This window comes from Pongo pygmaeus, chromosome 18 (assembly GCF_028885625.2).
Source record: "Pongo pygmaeus isolate AG05252 chromosome 18, NHGRI_mPonPyg2-v2.0_pri, whole genome shotgun sequence".
Lineage (NCBI taxonomy): Eukaryota > Metazoa > Chordata > Mammalia > Primates > Hominidae > Pongo > Pongo pygmaeus.
This window is the reverse complement of record NC_072391.2, coordinates 2,083,810-2,099,581: the sequence shown is the minus strand read 5'-3', so window position 1 is coordinate 2,099,581 and position 15,772 is coordinate 2,083,810. Positions and strand designations below refer to the sequence as shown.

General features: G+C 56.6%; 3 protein-coding genes and 3 non-coding genes across 12 annotated transcripts; 3 read left to right on the top strand and 3 right to left on the bottom strand.

Annotated features, from left to right (window-relative positions):
- Window positions 1-895: 895 nt before the first annotated feature.
- Window positions 896-4,841, bottom strand: RNF151 (ring finger protein 151). Of its 2 annotated transcripts, XM_054454736.2 has the most exons (4): window positions 2,981-4,841; window positions 2,444-2,589; window positions 2,041-2,137; window positions 896-1,447 (listed from the first exon to the last, which is right to left on the bottom strand). In XM_054454736.2, the coding sequence occupies exons 1-4, from the start codon at window positions 2,981-2,983 to the stop codon at window positions 956-958; spliced, it is 738 nt and encodes a 245-aa protein (XP_054310711.1). In that variant the 5' UTR covers window positions 2,984-4,841; the 3' UTR covers window positions 896-955. The 2 variants fall into 2 exon arrangements, with proteins under 2 accessions (XP_054310711.1, XP_063510958.1); XM_063654888.1 differs by lacking the exon at window positions 2,041-2,137 and having other exon boundaries at window positions 1,309-1,989.
- LOC129016434 (small nucleolar RNA ACA64) lies at window positions 4,543-4,669 on the bottom strand. The gene has a single exon (XR_008494823.1). It is a non-coding gene; the product is annotated as a small nucleolar RNA ACA64 (small nucleolar RNA).
- A 227-nt stretch (window positions 4,842-5,068) lies between the features above and the next one.
- On the top strand, window positions 5,069-7,793 carry RPS2 (ribosomal protein S2). 2 transcript variants are annotated; one of them, XM_054454734.2, is made up of 6 exons: window positions 5,069-5,406; window positions 5,490-5,579; window positions 6,585-6,692; window positions 6,936-7,109; window positions 7,189-7,348; window positions 7,575-7,793. In XM_054454734.2, the coding sequence occupies exons 1-6, from the start codon at window positions 5,230-5,232 to the stop codon at window positions 7,745-7,747; spliced, it is 882 nt and encodes a 293-aa protein (XP_054310709.1). In that variant the 5' UTR covers window positions 5,069-5,229; the 3' UTR covers window positions 7,748-7,793. The 2 variants fall into 2 exon arrangements, with proteins under 2 accessions (XP_054310709.1, XP_063510957.1); XM_063654887.1 differs by lacking the exon at window positions 5,490-5,579 and having other exon boundaries at window positions 5,168-5,406.
- Window positions 6,737-6,870, top strand: LOC129016392 (small nucleolar RNA SNORA64/SNORA10 family). Its single transcript, XR_008494794.1, has one exon. It is a non-coding gene; the product is annotated as a small nucleolar RNA SNORA64/SNORA10 family (small nucleolar RNA).
- On the top strand, window positions 7,379-7,511 carry LOC129016393 (small nucleolar RNA SNORA64/SNORA10 family). Its single transcript, XR_008494795.1, has one exon. It is a non-coding gene; the product is annotated as a small nucleolar RNA SNORA64/SNORA10 family (small nucleolar RNA).
- A 77-nt stretch (window positions 7,794-7,870) lies between the features above and the next one.
- NDUFB10 (NADH:ubiquinone oxidoreductase subunit B10) lies at window positions 7,871-11,778 on the bottom strand. 5 transcript variants are annotated; one of them, XM_054454740.1, is made up of 6 exons: window positions 11,700-11,746; window positions 10,885-11,088; window positions 10,085-10,515; window positions 8,540-8,678; window positions 8,195-8,334; window positions 7,871-8,031 (listed from the first exon to the last, which is right to left on the bottom strand). In XM_054454740.1, exons 3-6 carry the CDS (start codon window positions 10,212-10,214, stop codon window positions 7,922-7,924), a joined length of 519 nt encoding a protein of 172 aa, XP_054310715.1. In that variant the 5' UTR covers window positions 10,215-10,515; window positions 10,885-11,088; window positions 11,700-11,746; the 3' UTR covers window positions 7,871-7,921. The 5 variants fall into 5 exon arrangements, with proteins under 5 accessions (XP_054310715.1, XP_054310714.1, XP_054310717.1 ...); XM_054454739.1 differs by having other exon boundaries at window positions 10,085-11,018; window positions 11,134-11,746; XM_054454742.1 differs by having other exon boundaries at window positions 8,573-8,678; window positions 10,085-11,018; window positions 11,134-11,746.
- Window positions 11,779-15,772: the final 3,994 nt, after the last annotated feature.

Here is a 15,772-nt window from a genome sequence, read left to right as displayed (position 1 = left end):
CTCACTGCAAGCTCCGCCTCCCGGGTTCACACCATTCTCCTGCCTCAGCCTCCTGAGTAGCTGGGACTACAGGCGCCTGCCACCACGTCCGGCTAATTTTTTGTATTTTTTAGTAGAGACGGGGTTTCACCGTGTTATCCAGGATGGTCTCAATCTCCTGACCTCGTGATCCGCCCACCTCAGCCTCTCAAAGTGCTGGGATTACAGGCGTGAACCACAGCACCCGGCCTCGTTTTTTGAGACGGAGTCTCGATCTGTTGCCCAGGCTGGAGTACAGTGGCGCGATCTCAGCTCACTGCAAGCTCCGCCTCCCGGGTTCACTCCATTCTCCTGCCTCAGCCTCCCGAGTAGCTGGGACTACAGGCGTCCGCCACCACGCCCGGCTAATTTTTTGTATTTTTAGTAAAGACGGGATTTCACTGTGTTAGCCAGGATGGTCTTGATCTCCTGACCTTGTGATCCGCCTGCCTCGGCCTCCCAAAGTGCTGGGATTATAGGCGTGAGTCACTGCGCCCGGCCTATTTATTGATTCCTTTTTATGAGATGGAGTCTCACTCTTGTCACCCAGGCTAGAGTGAAGTGGTGCGATCTTGGCTCACTGCAACCTCCATCTCCCGGGTTCACACCATTCTCCTGCCTCAGCCTCCCGAGTAGCTGGGACCACAGGCGCCTGCCACCACACCCAGCTAATTTTTCTATTTTTAGTAGAGACGGGATTTCACCATGTTGGTCAGGTTGGTCTCGAATTCCTGACCTCAGGTGATCCACCCACCTCAGCCTCCCAAAGTGCTGGGATTACAGGCATGAGCCACCCGCGCCCGGCCTCCTTCCTTTGAAAAAGAAAAGATGAAAGAGAGCAGGCAAATGCCTGGAGAGGGCGGCAGGGATGCACTGGTGACAGTTGTGAGGGCCGCAGGCACAGACGCAGGCAGGCCTGGGCTCCGCTTTTATTTACCTATTTACAAGGTACGTTGGCCCTGGGCTCCCCCACCACCTCAGCCCCAACGTTGCCTTCTGGGGCGGCCTCGGCCTCCTCCTGTGGGGCACCCTCCAGCAGAGCAGTGTCTTCCTCCAGGAAGTTGCTGAGCTCTGCCAGCTCTCTGCGAACGACGCTGGTGGCTTGGTGCAGCCAGCGCACACGCCGCAGGAGGCACAGCAGCAGGGTCCGACTGCGCTCCTGGCGCGCGCTCCAGGCGTTGTGCAGCTCCCGGTAGCAGTTGTGGCGAGCACGCTCAGCTGGGTCCAGGGTGGCCCCGCAGCCCAGCGGGCAGCGCTGCTGGGACCCTTGCTGGCAATGCTGCTGGTGCTCTGCCAGGGTCCCACGCGGCACCTGCGAGGTGCAGCCCTCGTTGGGGCAGGCCATTAGCTCAAAGGGGCATGAGTCCTGGTGCCCCTTGCGATGGGCCAGGGGGCACGTCACTATGCAGCCAGCGTCAGCATTCTTGCACTGAGGGTGAAGGAGAACGTGTGAAGAAACCGGGCAGGACACCCACGGAATCCCCCACCCGTGGCTTTCCATTCACCACGAACCAGGGAACCGGGAGTCTCCCACACTTTTCTGACTCTGGTGAGTTGGTGGAGAGAACACTGGGGCAAATGCCTGGAAGTGGGAAGAAGCTAGAAGTTCCAGGGGAGGGTGTGAAGCCTGAGTCTTGGGGAATGGAAGGTACACAGTTGGGTTGGTCTGGTGAATGGTATGGATGCCAGGCTTTCCTTTTTAACCTCAGTTTACCCATCTGTAAAACTAGGGGACTGGAGTGTAGTGGCCGGCACACCGGGCACTTGATCCTCTAAAAATCCTGTATTATCTCCATTTTACAGCTGAGACCCCAGGGGCTCGGAAAAGTTAGGTGACTTGCTTAAAGTCACACAGCAACTAAGCAGTAGAGCCACGATTCAAACTCAGCTATGTCTGGTCGTCCCAAGGCTGCACTTGTTTCTCTCTGAAGATGGGACTCTCCTGCCCTCTCTCCTGGCCCTGCCCCACCCCTACAAGGGTGAGAAGGGTTGAGGGTTGGGGGAGTGGGTATTTTGAGCTACCTTGACTTCCAGGCGGCCAATGGTTTTCCGGAGTTTATTCATGTGGACAATCTTTTTCCTTTTCACCTCTTTCCTACAGCACGGACAGGTCTTTTGTCTGGAAGGAGGCATGAGTAGGGGTAAGTGTTGGGAGTGGGGAAGGGAGCCCTGGTCAAGCCCTCACTCGGTGACCCAGGTGTTCCCTTCATCAGCTGGAGGAGGCATTAGGGCATATTACAGGGCGCTCTCAGCTCTGAGGCTGGGGCCGGGGTGTGCAGATGCTACTGAGTGAGGGTACGCACATTTTAGTTTAGGGATATTTGGTGGTTGAGTCTTCTGGCTGACTTTCCCCTCTGTTGTGGGCCACAGCAATGGCCCCCAGTCTCACTCCTGCCCTCCCAGCCCCTTGGGTACCCGGTGGCACCTGGCTAGCCACTGGAGGATGCACTTTTTGCAGAAGATGTGGCTGCATGGCAACCTTGCTGGCCTCTTGAGAACCCCATGGCAGACGGAGCACACAAAGTTGCTGTCAGGAGGGCTGGCGAAGAGGTTGAGATCATACCCGCCACTCTGCAAAGGCCAGGTGTCAGCACCTGGCTGGGACAGTGATCCAGTCCCTGGTCCACATACCCAGCAAGAGAGCCCAGCAAGCTTTGGGCAGGGAGGTGGGCCACAGAACTTGGCAAGTAGAGGGGCTGGCTCAGCACCCACTTTGAGGGGGCAGCTGTGGGGGTTAGGGCCCCCCACCCCAGGACTACTAATCCCTGGCTGGAGACAGGGGCCTTAGCCTGGAATTAGACCTAGCCAGAGCCTTCCAGAAGGTTTCCTTGTACCGTATGGGGGTCTGCAACCCATTGCCCACCCTTTCCGAGTGGAGTGGGGTTGATCCCTGGACAACTGGGCAGGTTTCTGGAGTTGGGCACACATCTCAGGGCTGGAGGCAAGAGGGCCCCAGGCTCACCATGATCTGCGTCTAGACAGCAGCTCCACAGGCCCCCCCGAGCTCAGGAGCCTGCATTTCACAGTGGGTGTGGGCTGACATCACAATAGCATTGTCCAGCTCAAGCCAATCATAACCCTGGTTCAGGACCCAGAGACCCCATACAGCCCAGCCCTTGCCCCCTTCGCTGAAGGATTACAGGTAGCCGGGCGCGGTGGCTCACACCTGTAATCCCAGCAGTTTGGGAGGCCAAGGCAGGAGGATCACTTGAGCCCAGGAGATCAGCCTGGGCAACTCAGTGAGACCCCACCTCTTTAAAAAAAAAAACCACAGGGCTAGGTGCAGTGCCTCATGCCTGTAATCCTAACACTTTGGGAGGCTGAGGCGGGCAGATCACTTGAGGTCAGGAGTTCAAACCAGCCTGGCCAACATGGTGAAACCCCATCGCTACTAAAAATACAAGAAAATTAGCCAAGTGTGGTGGCAGGTGCTGGTAGTCCCAGCTACTTGGGAGGCTGAGGCAGAATTGCTTGAACCCGGGAGGCGGAAGTTGTAGTAAGCTGAGATGGTGCCACTGCACTCCAGCCTGGGTGACAGCGAGACTCCGTCTCAAAAAAAAAAAAAAAAAAAAAAAAAGGAGGACAGCTCCTGACCTGAGATAGGTCTATGAAGCGCGTGGGGCTTGAAGGTGGCTGACAGCGTTTCCCTAGAAGCACTGGGTCAGAACCAAGCTTCATGGAGCTGTTTCCCCCAGGCCAGGACTTCAGTGGGATCACAGGGATTGCCACCCTCTTCTCTCCAATAGTGCGGCCCAGGTGGCTGGAGATCCTAAGGCTTAGGGGCTTTAGGCATTGACCCACTGGGGGTCTTCACTTACGATCTGATACTCAGGTGCTAGCTCCACGGCAGTGAGAACTAAACTCCCGGGTAACCTGCCGCCCCAGAGCAGGGGGCCCAGCTTCCCAAACCAGGTGTCTGATCCACTCCAGCCTAGCACCACGGGGTCGCTGAGTTCATCTAGGCCTAGTTGGCCAAATCCTGTAGAATCTCACCTGGTCTCACAAGGAAGCCACTGGAAGCCTCTGAACTTCCCATCCTTGCTAGTGCTCTGCTGGCCCCACCTGGCGTCCTTTAGACCAGGGCACTTTACCTGCCAGCGTAGTTCACCTGAGGCGCGCATGGCCACAAGACTGTTCCCAATCTGGCTCCGCCACTTAAGAGGCATCGGACCTTACACGTCACTTACCAACCTCTCATATCCTACCCTGGTGTCCAAAGCCAGGAAAGACGAGGAGGCATCTCGCTAGGGTTCTCCCTGCCACAGCGTGAACAGATGCACTTGCCAGGCTGATAGGCGGGTCGGGGCCCCAAGAACACCCGCACGCGGTAAGTTAGACAAACAGCTTTATTTGAAAGACGGGGGACAGGCAACTTCCCCCGACCCCGCGGTCCTGGCGACGTCGGTGTCACGCGTGGGAGGACGAGTGTCCTGCGGAGAAAAAACAGGGTTAGGGGTCTGCAGTCGAGGCCAGGAGTCAGGGGCCAGACCTCGCGAGCGGCCGCACCCGGGGGGAGGCCGCGGCGCCTGTCGGGGCCTGGGTTTCACCGCCGCACATGGGGTAGCGCGCGGTGAGCTGAGGCCCCCGGAGGCTCTGGGCGCCGAATCTCACCCGCGGCCACGGCCAAAGCCGGGGGTGATTTTCAAACAACGCCGGTCTCGAAGACCACCAGCGGGATGCCAGCGGTCAACGCGGCAGGACCTACCTAAGTGAAGAGGAGAGCACAGTGGAGGCGCGGGCGTTTATAGCCGCTCTTCGGGTGACGTAGATTCCCGAGCCGCGGCTGGGGATGGAGGCGCCGGCGTTTATAGTCGCTTTTCGGGTGACGTAGATTCCCGGGCCGCGGCTGCGGCAGGACGGGCAAGAGCACTCAGAGCCCGGTGAGGGCGGGGCACCGCGGAGCCAATCACAAGTTGTCTTATAGAAGCTCGGCAAGCTCCCGCCTGGGGCGGGGCTGCGGAGATCTCGCGGCGCTTGGTGTGCTATAAAAGCTGCTTCCCAGGAGGCCTCGCTCTTCTTTTCCGAAAAAACACGTGAGTGCTGCTGGTCGCTGTAGCGGGCCTCGGCGTGGGCGGCGGGAATCCGCGGACATCGGGTTGGGTCTAGGCTCCCGAGTCCGCGCTTCTGGGCGGGATCCCTTTTCTGGGTCTCGCGGGGGTCTGCCAGATGCGTAGGTCTCACTGACTGGTTCCTTGTTGCTCTTTCCAGCAAATGGCGGATGACGCCGGTGCAGCGGGGGGGCCCGGAGGCCCTGGTGGCCCTGGGATGGGGAACCGCGGTGGCTTCCGCGGAGGTTTCGGCAGTGGCATCCGGGGCCGGGGTCGCGGCCGGGGACGGGGCCGGGGCCGAGGCCGCGGAGCTCGCGGAGGCAAGGCCGAGGATAAGGAGGTAGGTATCAGCCACGCTCGGGGTCGGACCCGTGGGGGGCGCCGGAGAGCGGCTCTGGTCACTCGCGCCTTTTCTCCCTGTAGTGGATGCCCGTCACCAAGTTGGGCCGCTTGGTCAAGGACATGAAGATCAAGTCTCTGGAGGAGATCTATCTCTTCTCCCTCCCCATTAAGGTATGCGTCGGTCGTTGGGGCGTTGAGCAAGTGCGACCCCGGAGTCATTTGGGCTGGGGTTGGAGGGTTAGCGTCTGCCATTGACCCGCATTAAAGGGCCCAGCGTCTCGTTTGAGAGGTTGAGGTTGTGTTGAGGGCTGGTTGAGGAGAGGATTCCACTTGGAGGTTGGATGGATACCTGAGCGAAGTAAGAGCCACAAAAGGCATTTCAGCGTGTCTTACCGCTTTCGCAGCGAATTCATCCGCAAAGTACTGGAAGAGAAGCAGCGCTTGGTTCATGCCATCCGAGAGGATGATGAAGTTCAGGTTGTGGGAGGACACTGTAAGGGTTAGCAAACTGTCCTAGTCCGCGTGTACGCGATAGCTGTCATCTGCGTCCAGCGGGTACAGTGGGGAAAGGCTAATGGCATATTTGTCATGTGAGCGTTCGCCTTAGCAAGGTACGGTGGTCGTGGCTAGGCCAAAGCTGGACAAAGCAAGGCCAAAGCTGGACAAAGCAAATCTGAGTGGAAAGCCACATCTTACCAAACGAGAAAAAGGGCAAATAGGAAGAAACGATTGAGATGCAGAAATATGGTAACCTTACATACAAGTCTCCAAAAACGAAGGTGACAGATGGGGAAGCCAGGTGAGGGGGTTCATGACTTCGGTGTTTTTTTGGTTTTTTGGGTGTACGGGGCCAGCCCTGTCGCCTAGGCTGGCGCGATCTCGGCTCACTGCAACCTCCGCCTCCCAGGTTCAAGCGATTCTCCTGCCTCAGCCTCCTGAATAGCTGGGGTTACAGGCACACTCCACCATGCCCGGCTAATTTTTTGTGTCTCTAATAGAGGTGGGGTTTCACCATGTGGGCCAGGCTGATCTCGAACTCCTGATCTTGTGATCCGCCCACCTCAGCCTCCCAAAGTGCTGGGATTACAGGCGTGAGCCACCGCCCGCGGCCATGACTTTGGTTCTTGAATAGCATAATGGTATTGTTTCTCCCTATAATTCTCTTGTTTGTTTCAGGAATCAGAGATCATTGACTTCTTCCTGGGGGCCTCTCTCAAGGATGAGGTTTTGAAGATTATGCCAGTGCAGAAGCAGACCCGTGCCGGCCAGCGCACCAGGTTCAAGGTACCCTGTCCTGGAGGGGGCTGTCCTGGGCTGGGCTTGCCGGGACTCTCTCAGCTCTGCATAGTTGCACTTGGCTTCACCCGTGTGACTTTCGTAACCGGGAGAGAGAGAAAAGATCTCCTCAGGACCTCAGATGGGCCTTATCGTGGCCTCTCTTTCCTTGAGGGGCGCAACAGGCCTTGGGCGGTGGGCAGTGATTGGGTGTAGGGCCACCAGCTGCCTCACGCACATCTCTCTTCACAGGCGTTTGTTGCTATCGGGGACTACAATGGCCACGTCGGTCTGGGTGTTAAGTGCTCCAAGGAGGTGGCCACCGCCATCCGTGGGGCCATCATCCTGGCCAAGCTCTCCATTGTCCCCGTGCGCAGAGGCTACTGGGGGAACAAGATCGGCAAGCCCCACACCGTCCCTTGCAAGGTAGGCTGGTGGCAGGTGATGGGCCTGCCGTGGGGCAGGCTCCTTCGGGCCCCCGTCTCCTGACTCCTTCCCTCACCAGGTGACAGGCCGCTGCGGCTCTGTGCTGGTGCGCCTCATCCCTGCACCCAGGGGCACTGGCATCGTCTCCGCACCTGTGCCTAAGAAGCTGCTCATGATGGCTGGTATCGACGACTGCTACACCTCAGCCCGGGGCTGCACTGCCACCCTGGGTAACTTCGGTAGGTGGTCCACACATGGGGCATAGCCATGGTCTCTCAGCTCCGCTTAACCACACGGGCCTAGTGTGTGCTTGGCGTGTTTTCAGGGAGGCAGAGAAAGGCTCTCCTAATGCACGACAGACCTGCCCAGAATGGCCTCTCTGTTCCTAGGAGTGCGACAATTTTTGGGTTGGGGGACTTGCCTCAAGCACACCACTGACCCCCCTGGGGTTCTTTTGTTGTGCAGCCAAGGCCACCTTTGATGCCATTTCTAAGACCTACAGCTACCTGACCCCTGACCTCTGGAAGGAGACTGTATTTACCAAGTCTCCCTATCAGGAATTCACTGACCACCTCGTCAAGACCCACACCAGAGTCTCTGTGCAGCGGACTCAGGCTCCAGCTGTGGCTACAACATAGGATTTTTATACAAGAAAAAATAAAGTGAATTAAGTGTGTTACTGTTTTTTTCCTGTGTCCTGCATGGTTAGTGGTGGTTTGAATCTGGGGTGTGGGGCCAATACATCACACCAGACACACGGGCAGGTTGCAGGGCTTTATATTTCAGCAACAGTCATACAGAGCTACACAGCCTCAGGAGGTGGCAGCGGCGGCCTCTCTTGCAGCTTTTCTCTCTTGCAGCATCCTCTGCTTCTGTTTGGCCAGGCACTTCCTGGCAGAATAGTAGACCCCCAGGTCCTGATCTGGGGAAGCAATGGAAACAAGCTGGGAACCGAGGCCTCTGCTACATGCAAAGGAGGCAAAGTCAAGTGAGCAGAAGGGAGGGGAGGGAAGATTCGCAATGGTTCTGACCCCCAGGCCTCAGAAGGATGGGGGGGTTTCGAGGGTGGGGGGTGGGGTACGCACAGCGGTCCTGGTAGGCCTTGGCCACCTGGGTGAACTGCTCCACTTCCTTGGCACAGTTCTGCTGGTAGTTCTCTCCTTCCCTCACCTGACAGGCCTTGAGCCGATCCTGCATGATGTTGATAATTTCTTGGTCGACTTTGCTGGGGGAGAAAAGGAGCGAGAGAAGCTAATCACAAGGAATCCTTTCCCTGTACCCCGTGAGAACAATTGAAAGCAAGAGCCCTGGGGTCTGGCTCCTCCCATGCCACCCCTAAGATCTGGGCATGCCACCCTGTGGCATCCCAGGGACTGGTGGCCCAGCAGCACACAGTGCAGATCTCCACACTCCCAGCATGGCTCACGTACTAGTCCCTCCTCCACTGCATTTCGGCCTCATACATGCACATGATGTCCTCCTCCTTGCACTCAGTGATGTCCGGCACGCGGCGGTACTGCCGGTGGTAGTAGTAATACCTGTTCTTTGCATGCTGCCGCTCTACAAATTCTGCAAAGACAAAACCACACACTCAAAACGCCTCATCGGTTTCGACAGGCTTTTAGCTTTCTTATTTCTCATGAGCCCTTTGGAGGGGAGGGAGGAGAACTTCCTGAGTGTTCCAGCGTTTAGAAAACACCCAATTCGTCTCTCTAAGAGATGTGGCCAGCCAGGCAGGCCTGTGAAGGCCTACGCTGCAGCTGATGGAGAGCTCCCGCGTACCAGGCATCATCATCAGAGTTCCACATGCATTACCTTACTCCGTCCCCCACACAAGCCTACAGGCAGCTGCTTCTCACAGATGGCACTGACTGGGACACAGCTCTGCCAGTGCATCTCCCCCAGCTGCACAGGGACCCCGCTGGGTGCGCAAAAAGGCTCCAACAGGGAGCCTCCAGCAAGCAGAACTTAACCACCTTACTGCCTCAGCTTCCTCACTGGGAAATGAACAAACTAAAAAGAGAGCTTGAACATCCAGACACATAGGACAGACATACTCTATGACTGCTACAAAAGACAGGGAGCTGGGTCCGCTGTTGCACCGTTTCCAGATCTTTGGGGGTTTGATTTGGAGACTTCATCCTCTTACGGAAGAACCACCAGAGCATGCTATGCACCCCAAGTGTTCAAAAAGAACTGAACCTGGCTGGACGCGGTGGCTCAGGCCTGTAATCCCAGCACTTTGGGGGGCCAAGGTGGGAGGATCACCTGAGGTCAGGAGTTCGAGACCGGCCTGGCCAACATGGGGAAACCCCGTGTATACTACCAGCTAATATAAAAATTAGCTGGGCACGGTGGTGGTGCGCCTGTAATCCTAGCTACTGGGGAGGCTGAGGCAGGAGAATCGCTTGAACTCGGGGTGGAGCAGAGGTTGTAGTGAGCCGAGATCGCACCTCTGCACTCCAGCCTGGGCAACAGAGCAAGACTGTCTCAGGAAAAAAAAAAAAAAAAAAACTGAACTAGGCATTTTCCTGGTTCGTTCCAGAGATGGTGAATTTGGGCATCTCGGCCATCACCCCGACACTTGGTCATCCGGCAGAGAGACATGTGAGAGAGGCCTGAGGCCAGCGGTGCAGTGAAGGGGTTCCCGGGGCGGCGGGGGCGTAGAGTAATGCGGGGTCCTGGGGCAATGGGCGCTGGGTGCGGCAGGGAGGGAAGAGTCCTGGGAAGAAGCGAGGCGTCCCGGGGTGCAGGGGAGAGTAAGGGATCCTGGGAGGTGAGGTCCGGGGTGCAGTGGGAGGCCAAAGGAGGCGACGGAGCTCGGGGGTCTCCGGGGGTGGGGGATTGTCCCCGGGGTGCAGCGGGGGGCGGTCTCAGGGAAACGGGACCCCGGGGGCATTGGAGGATCCAGGCAGGGTGTGGGATCCAGGGGTCCCCAAAGGCCGGAGAGGGAGCCCGGGGCTGGGGCCTCGTACCTCTCGCGAGGGTCACGGGTCGGTCCACGATGAGGTCGAACGCCTTCATCATGTAGACGATGGGATTGGGCAGCACCGGCGTGCGGCGCGGGGGCTCAGGGTACACATCCTTGTCCCAGCTGTCCGGCATGGCGGCGGGGGGCGCAGACTCCGCTCCCAGACGCGCTGCCCTGGCCTTTACCTCGGTCCCGGTCCCGCGGCCTAGGTCGCCCGCTACAGAGGACGCCGAGGGCGGCTGCGTCTGCGCGCTGGCGCCCGCGATGCACCATGGGACTTGTAGTTCCCCGGCTCCGCCGGGCGCGGCCGGGACCCGCCTCGCCGCAGGGCGCCCCTGTGTGGGGCGTCCGTTCTCGGTCTGTGCCTAGCGCCTGCGCGGTGCTGGTCGCTGGTCTGGGCGCCTGGGAAGCAGCCGCGAACCGGACAGATTCCCGCTTACGGTGAAAGAAACAGACAGTAGGCAACTGACATAAGGAATAGGAGGGGGTCATTCGGTTCCCACTGCGCGCCAGGCACTGTGCTGAGGGCAGCAGGGAATAAGATAAACTGTGATGGAGAACACAGGACGTTAGAGCACACACAACAAAGTGAACAAATAACACGCGATTCCAAACGCCCTACTCCTCCAGGAAGCTTTCCTGGATTGCCTAGCCCCTACAGACTTCTCTGGGCCCCGCTCGCTACCAGGGCCCCTCATGGACTGGCTGGTGCCAGTGAACTTGGGAGACTGTCTAGGGGAGGGCAGGGAGCAGGCCAGGAGGCAGGGCTTGCCGTTAGGCGGCTCATAGGGAGAAGGCACCTACCCTGGGCACAGGGCCCTGTGGCCGGCTTTGATGGTTCCATCCTGGCCCTGGGCACTCTGGTGCTTATAGGCAGCTCCACTGAGCAGGGCCCTGCTGGCCCCATCTTCAATCTCCACACCTGGCACGGCCCCTGGCTGGTATCCAGGGGGGACACTGGTCATGTTCTGTCCTGAGGCTGAGGCCAGCGACACAGAACCATCAACCCTACAGACAAACAGTGAGAGGTGACAGCGTGCTGGCAGTCCTTACAGCCCTCGCTCGCTCTCGGCGCCTCCTCTGCCTGGGCTCCCACTTTGGCGGCACTTGAGGAGCCCTTCAGCCCGCCGCTGCACTGTGGGAGCCCCTTTCTGGGCTGGCCAAGGCCGGAGCCGGCTCCCTCAGCTTGCGGGGAGGTGTGGAAGGAGAGGCGCAGGCGGGAACCGGGGCTGTGCGCGGTGCTTGCGGGCCAGCGCGAGTTCCGGGTAGGTGTGGGCTCGGCGGGCCCCGCACTCGGAGCAGCTGGCCGGCCCTGCCGGCCCCGGGCAAGGAAGGGCTTAGCACCCAGGCCAGCGGCTGCGGAGGGTGTACTGGGTCCCCCAGCAGGCCGGCCCACCGGCGCTGCGCTCGATTTCTCGCCAGGCCTTAGCTGCCTCCCTGCGGGGCAGGGCTCGGGACCTGCAGCCCGCCATGCCTGAGCCTTCCCCACTCTGTGGGCTCCTGTGCGGCCCGAGCCTCCCAGACGAGCGCCGCCCCCTGCTCCAGGGCTCCCAGTCCCATGGACCACCCAAGGGCTGAGAAGTTCGGGCGCAGGGTGCGGAACTAGCAGGCAGCTCCACCTGTAGCCCCTGTGCGGGATCCACTGGGTGTAGCCATCTGGGCTCCTGAGTCTGATGGGGACGTGGAGAACCTTTATGTCTAGCTAAGGGATTGTAAATACACCAATCAGCACTCTGTATCTAGTTCAAGGTTTGTAAACACACCAATCAGCACCTTGTGTCTAGCTCAGGGTTTGTGAATGCACCAATGGACACTCTGTATCTAGCTACTCTGGTGGGGCCTTGGAGAACCTTTGTGTCTAGCTCAGGGATTGTAAACGCACCAATCAGCGCCCTGTCAAAACAGACCACTGGGCTCTACTAATCAGCAGGATGTGGGTGGGGCCAGATAAGAGAATAAAAGCAGGCTGTCCCAGCCAGCAGGGGCAACCCGCTCGGGTCCGTTGGACCCTGTAGCAGCTTTGTTTTTTTCTCTCTTTGTAATAAATCTTGCTGCTGCTCACTCTTTGGGTCCACACTGCCTATAAGAACTGTAACACTCACCGCGAAGGTCTGTAGCTTCACTCCTGAAGCCAGCAAGACCACGAGCCCACCGGGAGGAACGAACAACTCCAGACGTGCCGCCTTAAGAGCTGTAACACTCACCGCGAAGGTGTGCAGCTTCACTCCTGAGCCAGCGAGACTACGAACCCACCAGAAGGAAGAAACTCCGAACACAAGCGAACATCAGAAGGAACAACCTCCGGACACGCCGCCTTTAAGAGCTGCAACACTCACCGCGAGGGTCAGCGGCTTCATTCTTGAAGTCAGTGAGACCAAGAACCCACCAATTCCGGACACAACAGGATCTACAGTCACAGAAACGTTCGATCTTCACATTATGAACTTTTATTTATTTATTTATTTTGAGACAGAGTCTCGCTCTGTTGCCCAGGTTGGAGTGCAGCGCGTGATCTGGGCTCACTGCAAGCTCCGCCTCCCAGGTTCAAGTGATTCTCCTGCCTTGTAGGGACCAGCCCCAGAGGGTCGGTGGGTCTCTCCCCGTGTGCGGAGACGAGAGAGTGTAGAAATAAAGACACAAGACAAAGAGATAAAACACAGCTGGGCCCGGGGGACCACTCCAACCAATGCGCGGAGACCGGTAGTGGCCCCGAATGTCTGGCTGCGCTGTTATTTATTGGATACAAGGCAGAAGAGGCAGGGTAAAGAGTGTGAGTCATCTCCAATGATAGGTAAGGTCACATGGGTCACGTGTCCACTGGACAGGGGGCCCTTCCCTGCCTGGCAGCCGAGGCAGAGAGAGAGAGAGGAGACAGAGAAAGACAGCTTACACCATTATTTCTGCATATCAGAGACTTTTAGTACTTTCACTAATTGACTACTGCTATCTAGAAGGCAGAGCCAGGTGTACAGGATGGAACATGAAGGCGGACTAGGAGCGTGACCACTGAAGCACAGCATCACAGGGAGACGGTTAGGCCTCCGGATAACTGCGGGCGAGCCTGACTCATGTCAGGCCCTCCACAAGAGGTGGAGGAGCAGAGTCTTCTCTAAACTCCCCCGGGGAAAAGGAGACTCCCTTTCCCAGTCCGCTAAGTAGCAGGTGTTGTTCCTTGACACTTTTCGCTACCGCTAGACCATGGTCCGCCTGGCAACGGCCGTCTTCCCAGACGCTGGCGTCACCGCTAGACCAAGGAGCCCTTCTGGTGGCCCTGTCTGGGCATAACAGAAGCTAGGACTCTTGTCTTCTGGTCACACCTCACTGTGTCCCTTCAGCTCCTATCTCTCTGTATGGCCTGGTTTTTCCTAGGTTATGATTGTAGAGCGAGGATTATTATAATATTGGAATAAAGAGTAATTGCTACCAACTAATGATTAATGATATTCATATATAATCATATCTAAGATCTACATCTGGTGTAACTATTTTTGTTTTATATTTTATTATACTGGAACAGCTCGTGTCCTCGGTCTGTTGCCTCGGTGCCTGGGTGGCTTGCCGCCCACACTGCCTCAGCGTCCTGAGTAGCTGAGACTACAGGCATCCGCCACTATGCCTGGCTAATTTTTTGTATTTTTAGGAGAGACGGTTTTTCGCCATGTTTCTGGTCTCAAACTCCTGACCTTAGATGATCTGCCCACCTCGGCCTCCCAAAGTTCTGGGATTACAGACGTGAGCCACCGCGCCCGGCCAAAGTCTTGGAAAGAAATAATGAACCATGAGACCCGAACAATCTTGACATTTTAGTAGCCTAGAATCTTAGTATCTATTGATGTAAGAGCCACAGATCTTAGAGATGTCGTAGGCCTGAAAAACTCTAGAATTCCACTGCTATAGAACTTTACAACCGGCTGGGCAGGGTGGCTCACGCCTGTAATCCCAGCACTTTGGGAGGCCGAGGCGGGTGGATCACCTGAGGTCAGGAGTTTGAGACCAGCCTGGCCAACATGGCGAAACCCTATCTCTACTAAAAATACAAAAATCAGCCCAGCATGGTGGTGTGCACCTGTAATCCCAGCTACTAGGGGGGCTGAGGCAGGAGGATAGCTTGAACCCGGGAAGCGGAGGTTGCAGTGAGCCGAGATTGTGCCACTGAACTCCAGCCTGGGCAACAGAGTGAGACTCCGTCTCAAAAAAAAAAAAAAAAAAAAAAAAAAAGAACTTTACAACCATAGAATCTTTGAATTGAAAGAGATTTTGAGGGGCGCAGTGGCTCACATCTGTAATCCCAGCACTCTAGGAGGCCAAGGCAGGCAGATTGCTTGAGCTCAGGAGTTTGAGACCAGCCTAGGCAACATAATGAGATCCCTGTCTCTATAAACAATACAAAAAATAGTGAGGCATGATGGTAAGAGCCTGTGGTCCCAGCTACTCTGGGGGATGAGGCAGGAGGATTGCTTAAACCCAGGAGATTGAGGCTGCAGTGAGCTATTACTGTGCCACTATACTTTAGCCTGGGCACCAGAGAGAAACCCTGTCTCAAAAAAAAAAAAATAAAATAAGAAAAATAGATTTCAAGCCCCTTTTCATTCAAAACTTAAGTTCAAAATTTAAATTTGGCCAGGTGCTGTGGCTTATGCCTGTAATCTCAGCACTTTGAGAGGCTGAGGCAGGAGAACCACTTGAGGCCAGGAGTTTCAGACCAGCTTAGGCAACATGGTGAGACGCCCACCTCTACAACAAAATACATTTAAAAATTAGGTCCTGCTGAGGCAGAAGGACCACTTAAGCCCAGAAGGTTGAGGCTGCAAGTGAGCTATGATCACACCGCTGCATTCCAGCCTGAAAAATGGAATGAGACTTTGTCTCTTAAAAATAAGGCCAGGCGTGGTGGCTCACGCCTGTAATCCCAGCACTTTGGGAGGCTGAGGTGGGCAGATCACAAGGTCAGGAGATCGAGAACATTCTGGCTAACGCAGTGAAACCTCGTCTCTACTAAAAATACAAAAAATTAGCCAGGCGTGGTGGCGGGCGCCTGTAGTCCGAGCTACTTGGGAGGCTGAGGCAGGAGAATGGCGTGAACCTGGGAGGCGGAGCTTGCAGTGAGCCGAGATTATGCCTCTGAACTCCAGCCTGGGCAACAGAGCGACTCTGTCTCAAAAAATAAAATAAAATAAATAAAGCTAAATTAATAAAAGTATTTCAATGCTTGTGAATGACAGGAGTCAGATCTTGATTTTTTTTTTTTTTTTTTTTTTGAGACGGAGTCTTACCCTATTGCCCAGGCTGGAGTGCAGTGGCACGATGTCGGCTCACTGCAACCTGGAAACTCTGCCTCCCAGGTTCAAGTGATTCTCCTGCCTCAGCCTCCCAAGTAGCTGGAATTACAGGCCCACACCACCATGCCCGGCTAATTTTTATATTTTTAGTAGAGATGAGGTTTCACCATGTTGGCCAGGCTGGCTTTTTTTTTTTTTTAAGACAGTGTCTCGCTCAGTCGCCCAGGCTGTAGTGCAGTGATGCAGTGAAGCCTGACATCCTGGGCTCAAGTGATCCTCCTGCCTCAGCCTCCCAAAGTGCTGGGATTACAGGCGTGAGCCACCGCACTCAGCCAGGGATCTCAATCTGGAAGCACAGCTCTGGTGATCCTCAAGGTGCAGTCAGCCCTCCCCCTTGTCTCTCCCGTCCCCAG

Excerpts from the sequence above, each read along its gene's own strand:
- RNF151 (XM_054454736.2), bottom strand. Across the intron at positions 2,138-2,443 it reads ATCCTCCAGTGGCTAGCCAG|ACAAAAGACCTGTCCGTGCT; the intron begins GTGCCACCGGGT and ends GCCTCCTTCCAG. Across the intron at positions 1,448-2,040 it reads TTGGCCGCCTGGAAGTCAAG|TGCAAGAATGCTGACGCTGG; the intron begins GTAGCTCAAAAT and ends CTTCACCCTCAG.
- RPS2 (XM_054454734.2), top strand. The coding sequence starts at position 5,230 with ATGGCGGATGACGCCGGTGCAGCGGGGGGGCCCGGAGGCCCTGGTGGC. Across the intron at positions 6,693-6,935 it reads GCCAGCGCACCAGGTTCAAG|GCGTTTGTTGCTATCGGGGA; the intron begins GTACCCTGTCCT and ends CTCTCTTCACAG. Across the intron at positions 7,110-7,188 it reads CCCACACCGTCCCTTGCAAG|GTGACAGGCCGCTGCGGCTC; the intron begins GTAGGCTGGTGG and ends TTCCCTCACCAG.
- NDUFB10 (XM_054454737.1), bottom strand. The coding sequence starts at position 10,214 with ATGCCGGACAGCTGGGACAAGGATGTGTACCCTGAGCCCCCGCGCCGC. Across the intron at positions 8,679-10,084 it reads ACCCGTGACCCTCGCGAGAG|AATTTGTAGAGCGGCAGCAT; the intron begins GTACGAGGCCCC and ends TTGTCTTTGCAG. Across the intron at positions 8,335-8,539 it reads ATGCAGTGGAGGAGGGACTA|CAAAGTCGACCAAGAAATTA; the intron begins GTACGTGAGCCA and ends TTTCTCCCCCAG.